Below are 17,940 nucleotides of genomic sequence, written 5' to 3'. Positions count from 1 at the left end.
GTTTAGAAGGCAGATCCAGTATTTTATATGCTTGGCTTCTGAACTCTCCTCTCCCATGTTTAATTTTTTGTGCTTATACATAGAGAAAATACTTAATCTTTTTCATACATTCTTTTAAAAGGAAAAGAAAATGTCAATGGTAATGAACTTTTTCCTACTTATATGCAAATTACTTGGGGGTGGGGGGAAGTAGTTTGATACTGTCTAATTGACATAAGGTTATTTCATTAGCAGGACTTAGATAAGAACTTTTAAAAATAAACTTTCTCCAAAGGCATTTGTCATAGTCATTTAATTAGTTTTATAATATGAGTGCCCCTTGCATTTTTTGATATTTAATGTAATCAAGTGAAATCAGCATCTGGAAAGGAAAAATACCCCCACACTTCTGGATGAGCCTTTTAACTGCCATCTAATTGCACAAGCTGTCCTGGTGATGTTTTGAATGAACAAAATGAGCAGCCCGCTAATGGTGCAGATCAGTTAAAACTCTGGTAAGAGCTCCATGCCAGAAGCGAAATAAGTGCAGGCTGAAGTGCACTTTTTATGTCCCTGCTGCCTGAATTGGAAAATATGTTGCCTTTTATGTGTGTGATTATTGTTTAAAAGAGCAGTTTGATACCAGCATTATGTAGTCATAATTTATTCCTTAATACAGAGGAGTGATTCTAGACAGAGGTTGTAGCTCCATCTGCTTTTATACATACAGACATAGATATATAAATGTTCTAAGACCTGGCCAATCCAATCTAATAAGAACTTTTTAGGTTTCCACTGGGTAAAGTTAAAGCTGAAATAAGCCTCAACAGACTTGACTGCTGTAATATTAATTTTAATTGAAATAAATTTGAAATAATTTCTCATTTATATAGGGATATTTAAAAAGATACTTAGAATGAATATAAATCCAAGTTATTGAATGTGTGTAGCTTGCCAGTTATCAGCTGGCACTTAAGTTACATATTTAAAAAAATATTTTAGTAACTATATAGTAAAGTCTCTGTATTACCTACTTCTAGAACCTTGAGTTTGGTTTGGTTGGTTGTGCGGGAGTGGGTTTGGGGGAGAGATAATGGGAGTGATATTTTGAAATAAAAGCAGAGTTACAAGGATGCGTTCAATATTCAGCACTCTGTAACTTCTTCTTTGATAGGTACTTATACAAGGTAGCCTAAATCCATTTGTGTAACTTGACAAAACTGTTTCAGAAATACAAAATAATTCTAAGCAAAACAAGAAGCATATTCTCCATGTACCTGAGAAGCAGATCTAATGGAATTAGGACAATTGCCAAGATCTTTCAATTTCTAACATGTGTTGTCTTTTGTCCTGGTGCTAAAAAATGCTGTCTGTAATGAAAGAGGAAGATGTGATAAAGAAATCTGAGTAAGCAGATGTGTTTATATGTACACTTAAGAAGATAAAAAGCCATGCACAATGATGGACATGAAGTCAGTTGCTGAATGTGGCCATACACAGATAAATCACAGGACATCAGTGTCTGGAGGACCATGCTGGGAAAATAGAAGGAAAATTTTGTCCTCAGAAAAGAAATGTATAGACTCATTTCATCTATCTTCTGAAGTTTGTTTGAGAATTAGATTTATTAAGAAGGCTTATGCTGGCTCTGAATGACCCTTTGCTGTCCATAATGTCTGATAAAACAAAATAAACAGGTCACACAGAGAGGTTTTACAGTCTCCATACTTGAAAATATTCAACCCCCAGCTGGAGACAATCCTAAGAAACCTGCTCTAGTTGATTCTGCCCTGGGCACGGGGGTTGAATGAGGCAATCTCTAGAGGTCTCTGACAACTTTGGCTGTTACATGATTCAGTTAAAACAGGGAAGAAACCTAGAATTTTCCATGAAAATAGCTAACTTTGTGCTATCAAATTGTTTTCCTTTTCTTTCAGATTGGAAGTTTTCTGAGAATTTACAGCATTCATGCGAAACAAGCAAGTGCTGACAATGAAGCTGTCTCACATATAGAATTTCATCTTCATGGTGGCACCTGTTATGGTCGAGGAATAGGAATCTTGCCAGAAAATAACCTAGATGTTAAGGAACTAAAAGCGTAAGTTAAGTTCTATATGTAGGTGTTATGTTTTTTCTTTTTTGGATGATTCTTGAAAACTATAGGCTAATGTAACAATTGTACAGTTTAGAGTTGTAAACATATCTAAGAACCAGAAACTCTGAAACAGAATATGTCTTTAGCACCACTAAGTTGAAGAGTATTTGGAGGGATAGGTAAATAAAGACTATTATTTTTTCAAATATTAAATATAGTAGGGATCAAGATCTCTTTTATAGTGCTGTAACAATAAATCTTGGCATGTTAACATACTCTGTTATTATAACAACATATAATCTTTTCAAGACAAAAGCCTTGTTTCAACAAATAAATTAAGCACATTTTAAGCATGTACATATGTATTAATTGAAAGTGGTGAAATTTAAAGATGTTCAAAATGAAGCAGATAATTTACATGCTTTACTGAACTGTGTTGTATTCATAAGGAGTCATAGAATCATTTAGATTGGAAAGGACCTTTAAGATCATTGAGCCCAAATGTAAATGTTGCTTCAGTCCATCACTAAACTATGTCTGTACATGCCACATCTACACATCTTTTAAACACCTCCAGACACTGTTTCCAATTCCCTGAGCAGCCTGTTCCAGTGCTTGACAACCCTTTCCATGAAATTTTTTTCTTAATATCTAAACCTCCTCTGGCACAGCCTGAAGTAATTTCCTCTCATCCTGTTGCCTGAACGAAGAAGCTAACCCCCACCCAGTTAAAACCTCCTTTCAGGTAGTTGTAAAGAGCAATCCAGGACTCAGCACTTTGCCTTGTTGAACCTCATACAATTGGCCTCAGCCCATCAATCCAGCTTCTTCAGATCCCTCTGTAGAGCCTTCCTGCCCTCCTGCAGATCAGTCTGGCCCAGCTTGGTGGTGTCTGCAAACTGACTGTGCTCTCGATCCCCTCACCAGATCATTGCTAAAGATATGAAACAGAACTGGTCCCAGTACTATAAACCCTGAGGAACATCTCTAGTGACTGGCCGCCAACTGGATGTAACTCCATTCACCACCATCTCTGGATGGCCAAACCATCCAGCCAGTTTTTCACCCAGTGAACAGTATACCTGTCCAAGCCATGAACAGCCAGTTTCTCCAGGAGAATGCTGTGGGAAATGCTGTACTAAGGTTCAAGTACACTACATCCGCAGCCCTTCACTCATCCACTAAGTAGGGCACTTTGTCATAAAAGGAGACCAGATTGGTCAAGCAGGACCCGCCTTTTATATATCTGTGTTGTCTGGGCCTAATCCTCTGTTTGTCCTGCTCATGCCATGGCATGGCACTCAACATGACCTTGCAGATGAGCAGATGACCTGCTCTGTGATCCCCAGCACCAAGGTCAAACTGACAGACTTGTAGTTCCCTGGGTCACCCCTCTGACCCTTCTTGTAGATGAACATCACATTTCCAGTCCACTGGGATCTCCTTTCTTAGCCAGGACTGCTAGTAAATGATGGAAAGTGACTCAGTCAACACTTCCACCAGCTTCCTCAGTATCCATGGGTGGATCCCATTCAGCCCCATAGAGTTTTGTATGTTTAAGTGGTGTAGCAGGTCACTGATCATTTTGTCTTCGATTATGGGTGCTTCACTCTGCTCCCCATCCCTGTCTTCCAGCTCAGGGAGGTGGTACTCAGGGAATAACTGGTCTTACTATTAAAGACTGAGGCAAGGAAGGCATTAAGTACCTCATCCTTTTCCGCATCTGTGCTGGTTTAAAGGTAAACTGGTGGGAGAAATGAACCCAACTCAAGTGAGATTACAAGTCCGAGTTACAATTTACTAAAAAGATTACAATAATTACAAATAGATAGAGCAAAATTGGTTTTAACCCACAAAAACCAGAGATATAATCCAGCACCTTAGGGCACAAGCAAAGTGCTGTTTGTCAGCCCCTGTGCTGAGCCCCCACATAGTCCCCCTGAGTGTAAAGTAAAAGGAAAGGAAAACCTTTTGGTGAGGGTGATGGTCACGGTCTGGTTGAGAGTGGCAGTCACAGTCCTGTTGAGGTTCTGGTCCTCCTCTGGATTCGATGAATGATACCTAAAGTCCCAAAACTCAAAGATTATATATGCCTTGGTTCAGGTGGGAACACCCAGTACCTCCTCCCAGGGTGGGGAGTTTCCCAAAGAGTGGTTTAACTCTGTGAGTCATGGGATATTTCTGGAATCTTTGATGGCCTAGGTCATTGCAACTGCCTGTTATCCAGTCCCTAATGGTAGACATAACTCCTCAGACTGGGTGTGAAGGTACTGATGCCTCCCTGGAGGGGAGTTAACACAGCTGAGTCACTGGTGTGAAAATAGGAACATTCCCATACCTCTCAGGCTTCTTTAACACCCAGCTTGTAGCCTGAGGTGTCAGGTGTGCCCTGGGCAGCTGCATAGGATCTATTGTTAACAGTTTATCAGAAATGATATAGAGGGTGTCGAATACACACTTTTGGTTCCACCCACACATTGATAAACTGGTCCTGGCTGCTGTAACTAGGACAGCAGCCTTTGTCACTATGTTTCCCCCCACATCCAACAAAGGATGGAGATTCTCTCTAGCCTTCCTTTCGTTGATGATGTTTTCGTAGAAACTATTTTTGTCGTCTTTCATGGCAGTTACCAGATCAAGTTCTAGCTGGGCTTGGGCCTTTCTAATTTTCTGCCTACATAACATCCTTGTAGTCCTGAGTGTTCTGCCCCTTCTTCCAAAGGTTGTAAACTCTTTTTTGTCTTAGGAAAGGCTAAGTAACCAAAGTCCATATTTCTTTGTCAGGAATTCTGTTTCCAGTAGTACCTCTTTCTTTTTGCCACTATATTGTGTTTAATGTTCCAGAACTGATTTGGAAAGAAGTGTCTCATCTGCATCATTAATATAATCCCCTGCAAATTCTGGCTCAGCTGAGTTTTATATCTTTGCTGGAACCTATATGTCTGAACATTATACCTGTGTATTGATAATAAATAGGTATCATATAAGTGTCTATATAATCCCATATATATGTGTGTGTGTGTGTATGCAGATATATGAAAGATTTTCTAGGTTATAAAATATTCAGTAATTTATTTTTAGATTCTTGGAATCTGTGGATCTGGCAGACGGTCAGAATATGGAAAGCATGACTTCAGTGGAATTAGATGGCACTTCTGGTGATTTTACAGGTAAGAGCAATTGAAAGCTGATATACTCTTTCTTCCAACAGATATATATGGTCAAGATAAGGTCACAATTACTGCTTAAGTATGTAATGTTACTTTCACATGCAAAACCTTTGAGAATTGTTTTGGATCATTAGGCTGGAAATTTACATTACCCTATTTTTCTGTCTCCCAGCCTTTCATATTACATGAAAAGATACTTTCATAAGAGGTAGTGAATAAATTTTTAAACATAGATGGTGTTTCTTAATCATACTATATTAGATCACAAAGCAGAGTTATGTAACTGCCTCCTTCCAAAGAGAGATTCTTCAGGGACAGGCAGTGAAAATAATACTGAACAGCTGCCTGTTGAGGAGCCCTTCTTAACTCACTGGATGGAAAACAGTGTCAGTGGCAGAGCTGCAAGGTGCAGTGCCATGGAAAAGTGGTATCTCACAGACAGTTCTACAGATCTCATATTATTCTTTGAACAGCATTTTTAGCCCAGGATAAGAATAGCTAAAAGGGAATTAAATTATGAATCTGACTGGACATAGTCTGTATCACTGCTTCTAGGTTTTAAAATTCTGTGTTACTTCGCCGTTATTAATATACTGTGACAGGATATTTCTAAAAGGGTGCAAAAGTCAAGAATAAATAAATACTTCATGTCCAGTCCATAGCTACAAATTTAGAAAGAATTTTGCTCCTATTTACTGCACTCTGTGTGTGTAATACAGCTTGTTCAGAGGAGGGACCAGGCACTCCATATTGATTTTAGAATAATGTATGTATTTTTGTTCTTGTCCAGAAAGATTACAAGAGATGAATACAGTTTATGTCAGCAGATCATGCACAGTATACTTTTGAAAAGTGTTCGTTTTGATGAGCATTGCTATTTAATGTATATGCTAGCTTCTCCTCTAATATATTAACTCTTGATATGTAATGTTTGTCACCTGCTTACTTTGGTTTTTTTCTTTCATCTATATTATTTTCATGTGTTTCTGGGATTTCCATTTTCCTCCGTTCAGCTTTTGGGTTTGTGTGCGTGTCATTTATCTGCCTGTCTACCTACCTGGTTTTGGGTGTCCACATGATACATAAGTGTTATGGGTTTGGCCGTGGGCCTAAATTTAGGTTTTAAAGTTCAGACTAGGCCTGAAATTGTCAGCTGACTTGAGATGGGCTGAGCTAGCTAACAGCTGACTTCTTCTAGCCAATAATATTGTATTCCATACCATACTACATCATCTCAAAGGGTGTAAAATCCAGTGTGTGGGAGTGGCTTAGTCAGTTCTGCCATGGCCGAGGTACAAGCCGGTCGTGATCCAGCTTCTGTCTTGGAGTAGGCCTTGCTCCTGCTCCTTCTGCTTGCATTTTGTTTGAATTCAAGGAAGTAGAAATATTTTGTTGTTATACTTTCTCTTTCTTGCTGGGTGTCTTTTAGAGTGTTCATGAATCTAGAGTAATACGCTTTGTATTAACTGGGGAGTGGGAAGTTATTTCTTGTTATACTATACATAACTTGTGTAAGTGTGTGTTATATTGTAGTTTTCTCTTAATTTTTTCTGTATAAATACATGTAGTTAGTTTCAGCATAAACCTGGTTTAGAGGGTTTTTTTTTCCTCTCCCTCTTTCCCTTAGCTGGTTGCAGGGAGGAGGAACGCTTTCTCTCTGTCTTGCACACTTGGCGTTTTGCCAGCTCAACCTGAGACACTTCTTATTGTCTTAATTTCTACTTCCCTGAACTGAATTAAAAAGAAATTATATTTTTCTGACATTTGCAACCACATATGCAATGTGTACACACCACGTAAGGCCCCACCCCCAGGGGAAAGGGAAAAGGGAAAAAGGAAAAAAACTTGTTAACCAGAAAATAGGAAGAAACAAAACCAAAACAAAACAAATGAAACAGACAAATGCAATTAAAGGAGAACAAGCATGAAACGAGCCCACTCACGTCCTGGGCCAGGAACACCACAGAAACAGAACAGACCGTTCAGGCTTCTCCTACTCGCAGCTCCCTGGAAGAAGACTAGACTCCTCCTCTGTTACGTCGAAAACACGTGTGGAATACTTGTGATGTCTGCTTCCTTAGTTACACCTAGTTACTGAGGAAGCCATGGATCAAACCCATTACAAGAAGGAAGGAAAATAATTAGATAATTCTTCTTCATTTTAGATCTTGAATCACACTTACAGAGATGTCAGCAGTTGCCAGTTACAGGTAGGTAACATTTTGACATAAGGTGAATTTTAATTTTGCTAAAAGAGAAAAACTGACAGATTATCTCAAAGGCTAAAATAATCTTTTACTTATTAAGAGAGCTATTCTAAGAGTATAAGAGTGTCTGTTACATTAATTTTACTTGTTTTTTAAAGGAATAGAGCATGTTTACATATTTTTTTTTCATATGTTTTCTCTACATATTGAATTTCTGTACCCTGAAGTACACCGTGCTCCTGCAGCCTGTTGCGTTTTATCTTACAGACTGTAGTAACATGTTGTATTAATAAAACTGAGACTGCAACTGGAAAGGAAAGTTTGAAATCAAGGAAAAATGTATACCTGCAATTGCATTTCCTGTATTCCAAATATTATGGTGTTTAATAGGTATACACATTGCTCTTTTGTGTGTGTGTATTCTTTTGCAGTATTAACAGATCATCAGGATTTGAATAACACAGAACTGAGAACCATTATGAACAGCACAGCTCCTCAACAGTATCGCATCAGAGCAAAGCTGAGAACCTATAAACCCCAGAAGCTCCATCAGTCTGTTAAACTTCATTGTTCCAAATGCAACTCTTTGTAAGTGTTTCACACAGTATAAATAATTAGGAATTGTTCTATATGTTTTGGGATGCCTAGATTTTCGGTGTGTTCTCATCATTTTTGTGTAAAATGAGCTGAGTAGATATGTATCATTTTGAGCAAAGATTTGAAACTCACTGATTCTAGGTAGGAAAATTTTAAATCATCAAATGAGTTCCATTTGCAGCATCCTTTGAGTGCTCTCAAAACAATAGTCTTTCTTTACTTTCAAAAGCAGTAGTGCAGTTTTTTTTATACCAGAGTTGTATTTGAGTACGTTTCCTTATTGCAGTTTTAAAACAGGATATGCAAAGAGGTGCGATAGTCTCCAAGTGAATGAATAAAATATCTTTGACTGAAGTGTAACTTACAGACAAAACATCTTTTCTGGATCCAAAATTATCAGAGAAATTATAGATTGTCTTGGGATAGAAGAGACCTTAAAGATCATCTTGTTCCAACCCCCCTACTGTGGCCAGGAACACCTTTCACTAGACCTGGTTGCTCAAAGTCCCATCCAGCCTGGCCTTGAACACTTCCAGGGTGTCCTAGTTTAAAGGAAACCAAAGTGTGTATTTAAACTAGAGAAGGGAACTTCTTCTCAAGAACCAACACTACACCCCTTTTATATTTAAGGAAAAGAAAATGAACTTTAATTAGGAAACGTGTAGAAGAGGATAACAGTTCTTAACTACTATGTATATATACACACATATACATATATTATATATACACACACACACACACATATATATATGTATGTATGTATATGTAACTATAAAACAGACAAAGCCAAGCCATCCCTCACTGTAGCAAAAACAACCTCAAAACAGACGTCTGTCTCTGTTGGTGCAATTATATTTAAGGACAGTAGGTGGCAGTGTCACACCTTGGCGGGACACGAGGCAGGTTCACACTCTTTTCCCAGCAAGGCAGAGACAGGATTCAAAGAAGGGAAAACATTAGAAATTAGGTAGTGATGATGGTGGTTTCCAGTGATTCTGGTGCAGCGCTCCTCAGTCTCTCTCTCTCAGGGATCTCCCTCCAAGGTGCTTTCACCACCTTAGCAAAATGGTGGCTAGTCACAGCAGCTGCCGATAACTAACTCAAGCCAGCGCAAAGGAAAAGCTTCTTCCCCTCCCAGGTGTTGTGGGTCCGTTCCTCACCTCCACCCCACCATTAAGTTGGAATCTAGAGCCATCAACCATACCTTTGTTCTCAGTCCTGGCACTTCAACTCCCCAAACCTTTGTGTTGGTAGGGAGAGAAAAAATCCTCCATTGCCCACCCCCCCCCCCCCCATTTTTTTGTTTGAACCTTTAACACAGGATATGGGCATCTGCACCATTCACCTTGTTATTTTTGTCTTTTTTCTGACCTGTGTGAGTTCTCTGACTGTTGTATCACTGTTATTTCCCCTTTAGTGCTGTTTGTCATTATATCAATGCTCAGTCAAATAACCATATGCCATTTCTGCTGTAAATTCTTCTAAAAATGAAAGGAAGTTTGTTAGAATTTACCTATTTTTGATAGATCCCTGAATGGCATGCATGGAAGTGCTATTCATGATCATCTGGATCCTGGATCACTTTTTTTGCCTGACTTAACATCAGTGCCAAACCAACAGCTCTATTGTTATTGATGTGTAAACTATTGCATTCTTTAATGTTGGTACATAAGCATTCTCCTAGCAATCTGTAAATTTTTGCACAATCAAGATTTATCAGATGCAAACATCACTGAGACAAGAAAATGGCCCTGCTATGCTTCTCTTACAGCTTTTGGATGCAAAATATCACACTTGGATCTTTAACAGTATTAGTCCTTATCAGATATTGTTGTAGCATTCATAATGTAAGAGGAAATATTTCAGGATCTTCACAACATACAAGTTCATGGTCTTTATTGCCAAGTATAAAAAGGAAATATTTACCTATAATAACTATGTCTACCACTTTTGTCACTTGTTTATAGATTTACCAAATCTGTTGCACATTTTTCCTTTATAGTACTTATGTGAAGCTATTCTGTGCCTGCTCTTATTTTCTTTCTTTTTTCCCCTTAATATATGCAAAATCAAATAGACTAAAATGTAAAACTTGAAATTATATAAGCTTGTACAGCCTTTTCAGTCTAAAGAAGTGTTATGCAGTTGTGTGGTCCTTTTAAGGCTCAATTGAAATCACATAAAGCTGGTATGTTTGGTTTTCCCTGGATTTACATATGTGTGGATGAAGGCACTAGGCTACCTCTGCTTCTAGGTAAGTTAGCATATTACTTAGCATAGTTTTTAACATGCAAAATAATAATATAATATACTCTACAACTCTAGATGTTTAAACTGATAAAATTATGAGGATGTTTTTCTTGTATGTACTTTAACTCTCGTGATATATTCTAATATTTATTTGGAATACTGTCATCCTTATTGATAGTTTCCCTAAGGAGAAGCTGTTAGAATTTACTTACTCATTTTGGAAATGGTTTTAGGCAAGAAGTTCCAGATGGAGATGACTTTGACTTTATATTACAAGACTCTGCCATTACTGCCCCAAACCCAGAACTACAAAATACATCCTGGTATGATTCTGTAATGTGGACTACACAAGACCAGAAGCGAAGGAAAATAGCTATCCATTTTGTAAGGCATGATGAATTGCTTCAACAGCCTGAACACACCTTGCTTATGATGGAAGGTAAGGTAGATTACAAATATAAAAGTTCTTACAGCGCAGCGTCTACTCTGAGGATGTACAAAGTGAAGACATGTTGAAGTTGTACTCAGTAGTGGTGATCATAAAGGCATCTTCAAAGACAGGGAAAACTTGGCTGGAACTGTAAGTTACTGTTGTGCAAACAGGAAAAGGTAATCTGTGAAGGTCTTATAAGATGCATCTGTCTATTTTAAAACTATGCCAATATGTTTATTGTTGATTATGCTTAAATATCTGGGGTTTTTTCCCTAGCTATGCTTAATGTGTTTTCATTTCTGATTTAAAAACTCACTGAGTCTTCTCAACAAACCTATTATATGTAGAAAAGTTTTGAAAACCTTCTGGTAATACAAGCCTACAATTAACTTTGTCAGCCTCTGGATGTCAGTATTGTTTCAGATTAATACAGCTTTTCTCAGCATGAGTTTTTTTTAGTTATTGTGGTTTTTGTCCGCTTTCCTCAGAGAAGAGGAATAGCCACCAACCTTTAAACAGAACAATTTATCAAGAACACTGTTGAAGAATCTTTTAATATAATAAAAAATAATAAATAATTGCAATTAGTACCATTCAGGTTTAAAACAGTTTTCAATTTTTCTCAAGTAGTGGTGTGAATAAGCAAATGTAAGTCAGGTGATCCTTTGTTTAGGGGTTAATGACAAAACCTCTTCCGTTTTCTGCTTTGTTTTATATTCAACTTGTTCTGATAGATGCTTTATTTCCAATATGTTCCAAACTGATTTCAATATAACCTTATCTTTGGGGGGAAAAAATGAATCTACTTTTGCTCCATTTTCCTAAAACGACTGAGCAATATGACTTGGTAAATCTTTTTTCAGATATTAAATTGCCAGCAACTAAGTATGTGTGTATGTGGATAATGTGTATAAAAAGCCAGTTTGGTTGTTTTGATTTTTTTTCCAAGAAAATTGCTGGTAAAATTGTAGGAAAAATTATATGAAAGGGATGCTAACTAAATACAACATCTTGGTTACAGTGATAGCTATGAGGAAGATATTAAGGTATCTGCTTTGGTAAATGTCAGTCTCTGATTCTTTATTAATTCTTTATTGAGTAAGTGTGAGAAGGTATTGGGCTAATTTTTTAATTTTCCATAGTGCATCTCAATTATTATTGAACATCCTGAAATTGGTATCTAATCTGCCAAGGAATGCAAGTTGTTCAATTTATTCCTGATTGCAATTTAAGAAACCATGTCTTTTTTTTTATTTTTAATAGGTGGAACACTAAAAGAATTCTGGAAGCTTACTAAAAGATTTAAGTGTGTTATTCCTGTGAAATCCACAGAAGATGATCTTGAATTATTAGATCTTTCAGCTCCTTTTCTTTTACAAGGAAATGTGAAATATTATGGGTAGGTTAAAAGTATTTGTTGATGTTTCCATAGTTGCAGTAATAGATACCACTTTCTTCAGTAATTCAAACTGCAGTGCTCAAGGGACAACTTACCCAAGGATTCTTTGATGCAAAATACATAACATGATCTGCAGTACGGACATCAGGAATGTAATGCCATCCTACTGCCTCATATCAAAGAACTTGACTGCAGTTGGGCTCTTGCTGTGTAAATCTTAAGTCCTTAATTATGCAGCACCCCAGGTTCAGTGGTATGTGGGTAGGGCAGTGTGCTACAGAGATGGAAATGCACATGAGAATCTCTTTAGGCTGCAAAGTACCTAAATCTACCTATTTTAGTTCAGATCTTCTATTTTCTGCTCTGAGACTAAAATCCAAACACATGTTGCTTTGAAAACTATATACTGGAGATTTATAAATATATTAAGAATATAGCGGATTACTTTCAGGCTGTCAATCTACATCTCATTCTCTTTCATTCTCAGTGTTGGGAAAGCTTGGGGTTTGGAAGAAGAAAGGTATTTTGGACAGCCTGTCCTTACCTTTTGTCATTTATTGTGATCTTCAGCACTGCAAAGTGCCTCACCTGTTTGTGGATGTCATTCTCTGTAGAGATGACTTCAGCAGCTTTCTGAATTCCACATTTCCAGGGCTGTGGAATACAGTAGGTACATCTAGGTCTGTTATCTGTGATCTGCTGTGCAATACCATGTTCCTGCCCGATGGGAGCTAGCAGCAGTGTGTTCTTTCACTACTGCCCAGCAACATACAGTTACTGAGCTCAGAAATACTAGTCTACTTCATGCAAACTACTGAGGCGTCTCTCTAATCACTCTTAGTAAGTTCAGGCAGAGCACAGTACAGTGGTGCACTACGTCACCGTAGGCAATAAGGAAATTTCTGTGCAGAAATAGTGCATGTTTATGTGAACCACAAAGTTTCCAATAAGAGCCATCCATAAAATGAATATAGGTAAGTATTTCTCTTTGCCGTATATTGTTTTGACCTTTCCAGATATGGCTGTCTACAGCTTTTTGAAAGAAAGGCAGTATATAGGTCCTCCTACTGGGACCAGCTCTTTTCCAATACAAAGTATTTCTCCTTGCACTTTCATAATCCATATATTTCCCCAGGCTGCACACAACACACCTTCAGGCATTATTTCTTCGAATGGCTGGATTATGAAAGTAAATGCTTTATAAGATATTCCATGATTGTTTATGGGATATTTAGGAAGGAACCTCACAGGGGTGCTGACATTTCAAAGCAATGTTTCATGTGCTTTTTTTATCAGTGGCATATACTTACCAAAACCTGAAAAAGATTCTGTGTAGTAGAATGAATGTATATGTGTGTGTGTATGCTCATATATTCATATACAGATATATAAATAAACACAGACACACTTGCATAGAAAAAGCAAAATTCATGGCTAAGTCACTTTATTGGAATTTGAGTGGGTTTTTTAAAGGAAAAAAGTGGCTTAGCTGAGCTTGACTTTGTGTCACTTAAGGAGAAGGAGTTCCTTTGATTTTTTATGACATGCTTTGCATAAATTTCTAAAAGATAATAAATGTTTATTTCGAGTTCTAACTGTGATATACTAGCAGAGAAGCTTAATTTGATAAAAATAGTTATTCTGTAATTTTATTCCCTGAGGTAAATGAGAGCAACTTTGAAAACAGTTCTTTGATGTTTTTGTCCACTTGGACTGTTGGCTCACTATGTCACATGTAAAATTTATAATTATTGATGTAACTACACCAGTAATAAAATAGATTGTTCCAATAACTCAAAGTTAATTTTCTCAACATATACAAAACCAAATTTCTTCTCTAGCACTGTTGTGTGTGTTGTGTTCCTACTTTTACAAAGTGAGAAGTAGTGGCATATGAATGTATGTTTAGCAATGGATCTTGGAATCATAGAATGGTTTGTGTTGGAAGGGACCTTTGAAGGCAGCCCTCCTGCCATGGACAGGGACACCTTCAACTAGACCAGGTATCTCAGCTCCATCTGTCCTGGGCTTGAACACTTCCAGGGATGGGCCATCCACAGTGTTTCTGGACAACCTCTTCCAGTTCCTCATCATCCTCATTGTAAAGTATTTTTTTCCTTCTGTACAAATTAAATTAACTACCTTTCAGCTTAAAACTGTTGCTCCTTGTTCTGTCACTACGGGCCCTGGTTAAAAGTCTCTCGCTGTCTTACTTATAAGCCCCTTTTACATACAAAAGGGTCTTCCCAGTGCTGTCTGATTTCCAGCTCTCAGCCTTGATGAACAATTTTACTCCTGTCTGTTCACTTAGGTGGTCTTTTATTTCTTCTCACAGATAATTCAAAAACAGCATTAAGGGTGATGTGGTCTAAAGTGGGTTTGTCTGGTAAAATAGTTTTTCTAAGCAGCAACAAATACTTTTGCACTTCTACTGTGTAAGAAAATCAGAATGTTTTTTTCTATGCAGAAAGCTTCTAGTATAAGTAGATGAGTGTTTGGTTAGTCTCAATATCTTGTTTTAAATGCTAGGTGCAAGCAGTGTTCAGCTCCAAAGCCTGTCAAGAACCTAAGATTCATTGCTGCAGAAGAACACCCATCATGGGAACCAACTGAAATAGCACAAGGTCAGCTGACATGATACTGTCCTGAAACACTTTTGTGTCTTGATTCTGAGGTGTTTATGTGAAATACTTTGGTTTGCTCTTCTGGGTTGTGGTTTTTTACAGAAAGCATGTAATTTATGGTCATGTTGAATATAATGCTGTAAAATTTATTAACTTTTTACCAGTAGAAATAACATGTTTACTTTTGAAACTATTGCAGTATGACTTAAAGGATTTTATATGTTGACTAGTTTCTCTTACCATAAGTATCAGTAGTAACACCTATCGTAGTACAGATGTAATGAATTTTTGGTTGCAGATGTTGGTAACTGTGTATATGCGTGCAGTCATAGAAGTTAATCTTTCTTTTCCTGTTGAAGATACAGTTTTTCTGACCAGAACTTAAGAGAGTCTTAGTTAATGGCTTGTACAAGTTAGACTTTTATCTTGGGTAAGCCTTAGACTAAGCATATTCCAGAGAGTCTACAAGACATAATATTCAAATGAAAGACATTATATCACAACATTTATGTGTGTTCCATGCTTTCTGTGTTTCTTGTGTTACTATATGCAGTCAATATGTTAAAATGCTGGAAATGGAGCTTAAAACTTTACAATACATTAAGGAAAAAAAATGGTTTTGTGTTTATTGATGCATGTTCTAACATATTGCCAGAATATGTAGCAGTACGTGTTTGGTAAAGATTTTATAAAATTTAAAAAAACTTTGAGCAATAAAGTGATTCTAATAAATAAACTGTTATAATTGTATCCTCTTACATAAGTGTAAAGTGATATATAGCTGATAGTGATTGACATTTAATTCTCACAATGAAAACAATATCATTAATGCTTCCTGACATCTACGCAATTTTATGTATGTTATTCTTCTCTCTTCTATGGTTTCAGACTAAATTACAGCCTGCAAGTATATCAGATCAGCTGAACATAAAATTACTACCAGTAACATACCAGTAGGTGTATCCAGAAAAAACTGATGCAGAGTTGTAGTAACTTTGTATGTTGAAGTTATTTTATGTTTGCAGCATAACAGTTACTGCTGCCAGTGAGAGAGTGGATATAGAAATTTACTCTTCAGCAGGAATACTTTCAGAACTACCAGCAAAGTCTTTTCTGAATAAGACTGCTTAGTAGCTTTTACTGAGTCACATGAAATAAATTGTTTTCCTCAGGGCATAGTTTTCAAGTGGAATGCATTCTTATTATCACTCAATTAAGAGCACCTCTCCTTTAATCTTCCATGGATAAAAGGAGTAGGAGAATCCTACTAAGGTAGGATCTAAGATCCAAGCAAATACTAGCTTTTTTTTTATTAGTATGAGAATAAGTACTTTAAAATCTTTATGCATTTTCATAGATTCATCTATTACAGTGTTTCTAGGCTGGTTGCAATGTGGTCTTAAAACAAGTGACACTCTGCTGTTCACAGCCTCTGTGTTTTGATCTGTCATTTATACTTTCAATGACAGTATTCAAAGTTAGTTACCTATAAAGGAGGGATATTGTCAGCCTGAGTTGTTATAGTTTGTCTTGCATATTCGCTCCAAGAAAAATATTTTTTTTCCTTCAGTTTTAGGTATTGAATTGCTTCAGTATGTTTTTATTATGAAGTTTACTCTGGTTGATGGAACAGGAGCAATAAATGCGTACCTTTTTGATTATGTAAGTAGATCTAGGTAAAGGTAGACTCTACACATTGTGGGTTTGGATTTGATTTGTTTTTAAAATAGAAAATATATGTACACAAATATTCATTCTGTGTTACCTGCGGTGTTTTGCAGGGACAGTTACAATGCTGTAATGTTGGTAATACTGTACAGATTATAGAAGATTAAAGCATAAAGACAAAACTGAAGCTTGTATAGATAAATTATATGGTATTTCTGTAGTTTTATACATTCTCATGGCTGAATTTCTTTTTTATTGGCAATGGTAATTATGCAGCGTGAATGCTGTGTGAATGATGGGAGTGTTTCACGGTTTATGCAGGTTATGTCTGGATTAGTTTAAAATCTCATTACCTCTTTTTTTGAACTCTCAGTAGAATTTGCCCATTCAGTAATGCTTTATTTTTTGGTTTTGTATGACCATTAGGCAAAGAGGTCTTCCTTCCCTAGGAAGAGCTCAGCTATATATCTCTACAGATATTTGTCTTTGATTTCAGAAGCAATTTATTCAATTACCTTACTAAGCTTAGAATTAACCTACCTTCGGTTTTCTCTGATGCAATTTAAGACCATTCCTGCTACCTGATACACTGAAGAATGGATGTTTTATCCTGTCACTACAATTTGGGTGTGACAAAGTGGGACAGAAAAAGTGGACTTTTTTTCACACAGCAATGCTGTCATAAAATCTGCATATTTTGTATATATATGTGCATATATCTGCATATTTTCCACTATTACAGTAAATGACTTTGAATGGGACTTTGTTTAATTTTAAAGCTGTAAGTAAAATAATATTGGGAAAAATGTAAACATGTTTTCTTAAAATAATCGCCACTTCAATAGTCATGTTTTCCTTCTGCTGACCTTTTCCTTTATATATTGAAAAACTAAACTCCAAAAGGAAGGTGGGACAAAAGATTTTAAACCATCTCTTGATGAAAAATTCCAAAAATTTCTACTTCAGGTTGACTCACATGCTTATCAGATACTGCTCAGAACTTCAGTTTAGCTGCAGGAAAACCCCCACAATTTCTTCCAAAGTGCCAGCTGCTAGCATTCCTGTTGGTAGTACTTCAAAGACGAGCCAATACGTTCCAAGCCTAAACTGTGGTCCTTCAGCACCACCTGAGAAGGAACTGGGCTGCTTTGCAGTCCAGCTGTACACTAACTTCCAATTGCATTTCTGTAGGAACACACTGTTATTTTATTTCCTCCCCTCTTTATAGGAGAAGTCAGTGAAGTAAAAAACCAAGAAGTTTTCTGATCAGAAGAAGAATGGGGAGAGTGAAAGGAAAAAGCACTTATCTGTGTCAATTTTGTTGCTGGATTATCTGTTAACTTCTGATCAGTGCCATTAAATGTCATACAAAAATCATACAAAGCCAGATTATTCTGTATTTTTTAAGAAAAATGACAAATTGCCATCAAAAACCTTAGCTTACTCTGAGAACTTAGGAGATGATGAGTCTTTAAAATATAAAATCAGATAACAAACTTGGAAAGAATAAAATTGGAG

The 17,940-nt window shown here is 36.8% G+C and overlaps 1 protein-coding gene across 5 annotated transcripts in view; it reads left to right on the top strand.

Annotated features, from left to right (window-relative positions):
* The window catches only part of POT1 (protection of telomeres 1), a 63,719-nt gene that overhangs the window by 42,242 nt on the left and 3,537 nt on the right, over positions 1 to 17,940 (top strand). For 4 of the 5 annotated variants that reach the window (XM_071552518.1, XM_071552516.1, XM_071552517.1 and 1 more), the window contains 8 exons: positions 1,917 to 2,077; positions 5,156 to 5,244; positions 7,410 to 7,454; positions 7,883 to 8,039; positions 10,532 to 10,737; positions 11,995 to 12,130; positions 14,660 to 14,754; positions 16,325 to 16,416. In XM_071552518.1, coding sequence (XP_071408619.1) covers positions 1,917 to 2,077; positions 5,156 to 5,244; positions 7,410 to 7,454; positions 7,883 to 8,039; positions 10,532 to 10,737; positions 11,995 to 12,130; positions 14,660 to 14,754; positions 16,325 to 16,416 — 981 coding nt within the window. The remainder of the gene's footprint in view (positions 1 to 1,916; positions 2,078 to 5,155; positions 5,245 to 7,409; positions 7,455 to 7,882; positions 8,040 to 10,531; positions 10,738 to 11,994; positions 12,131 to 14,659; positions 14,755 to 16,324; positions 16,417 to 17,940) is intronic. The other variant, XM_071552519.1, reaches the window with a different exon arrangement.

The sequence above is a fragment of the Pithys albifrons genome, chromosome 3 (genome assembly GCF_047495875.1).
Source record: "Pithys albifrons albifrons isolate INPA30051 chromosome 3, PitAlb_v1, whole genome shotgun sequence".
NCBI lineage: Eukaryota > Metazoa > Chordata > Aves > Passeriformes > Thamnophilidae > Pithys > Pithys albifrons.
The sequence above is the reverse complement of the archived record's forward strand: the minus strand, read 5'-3'. Positions and strand labels throughout refer to the sequence as shown.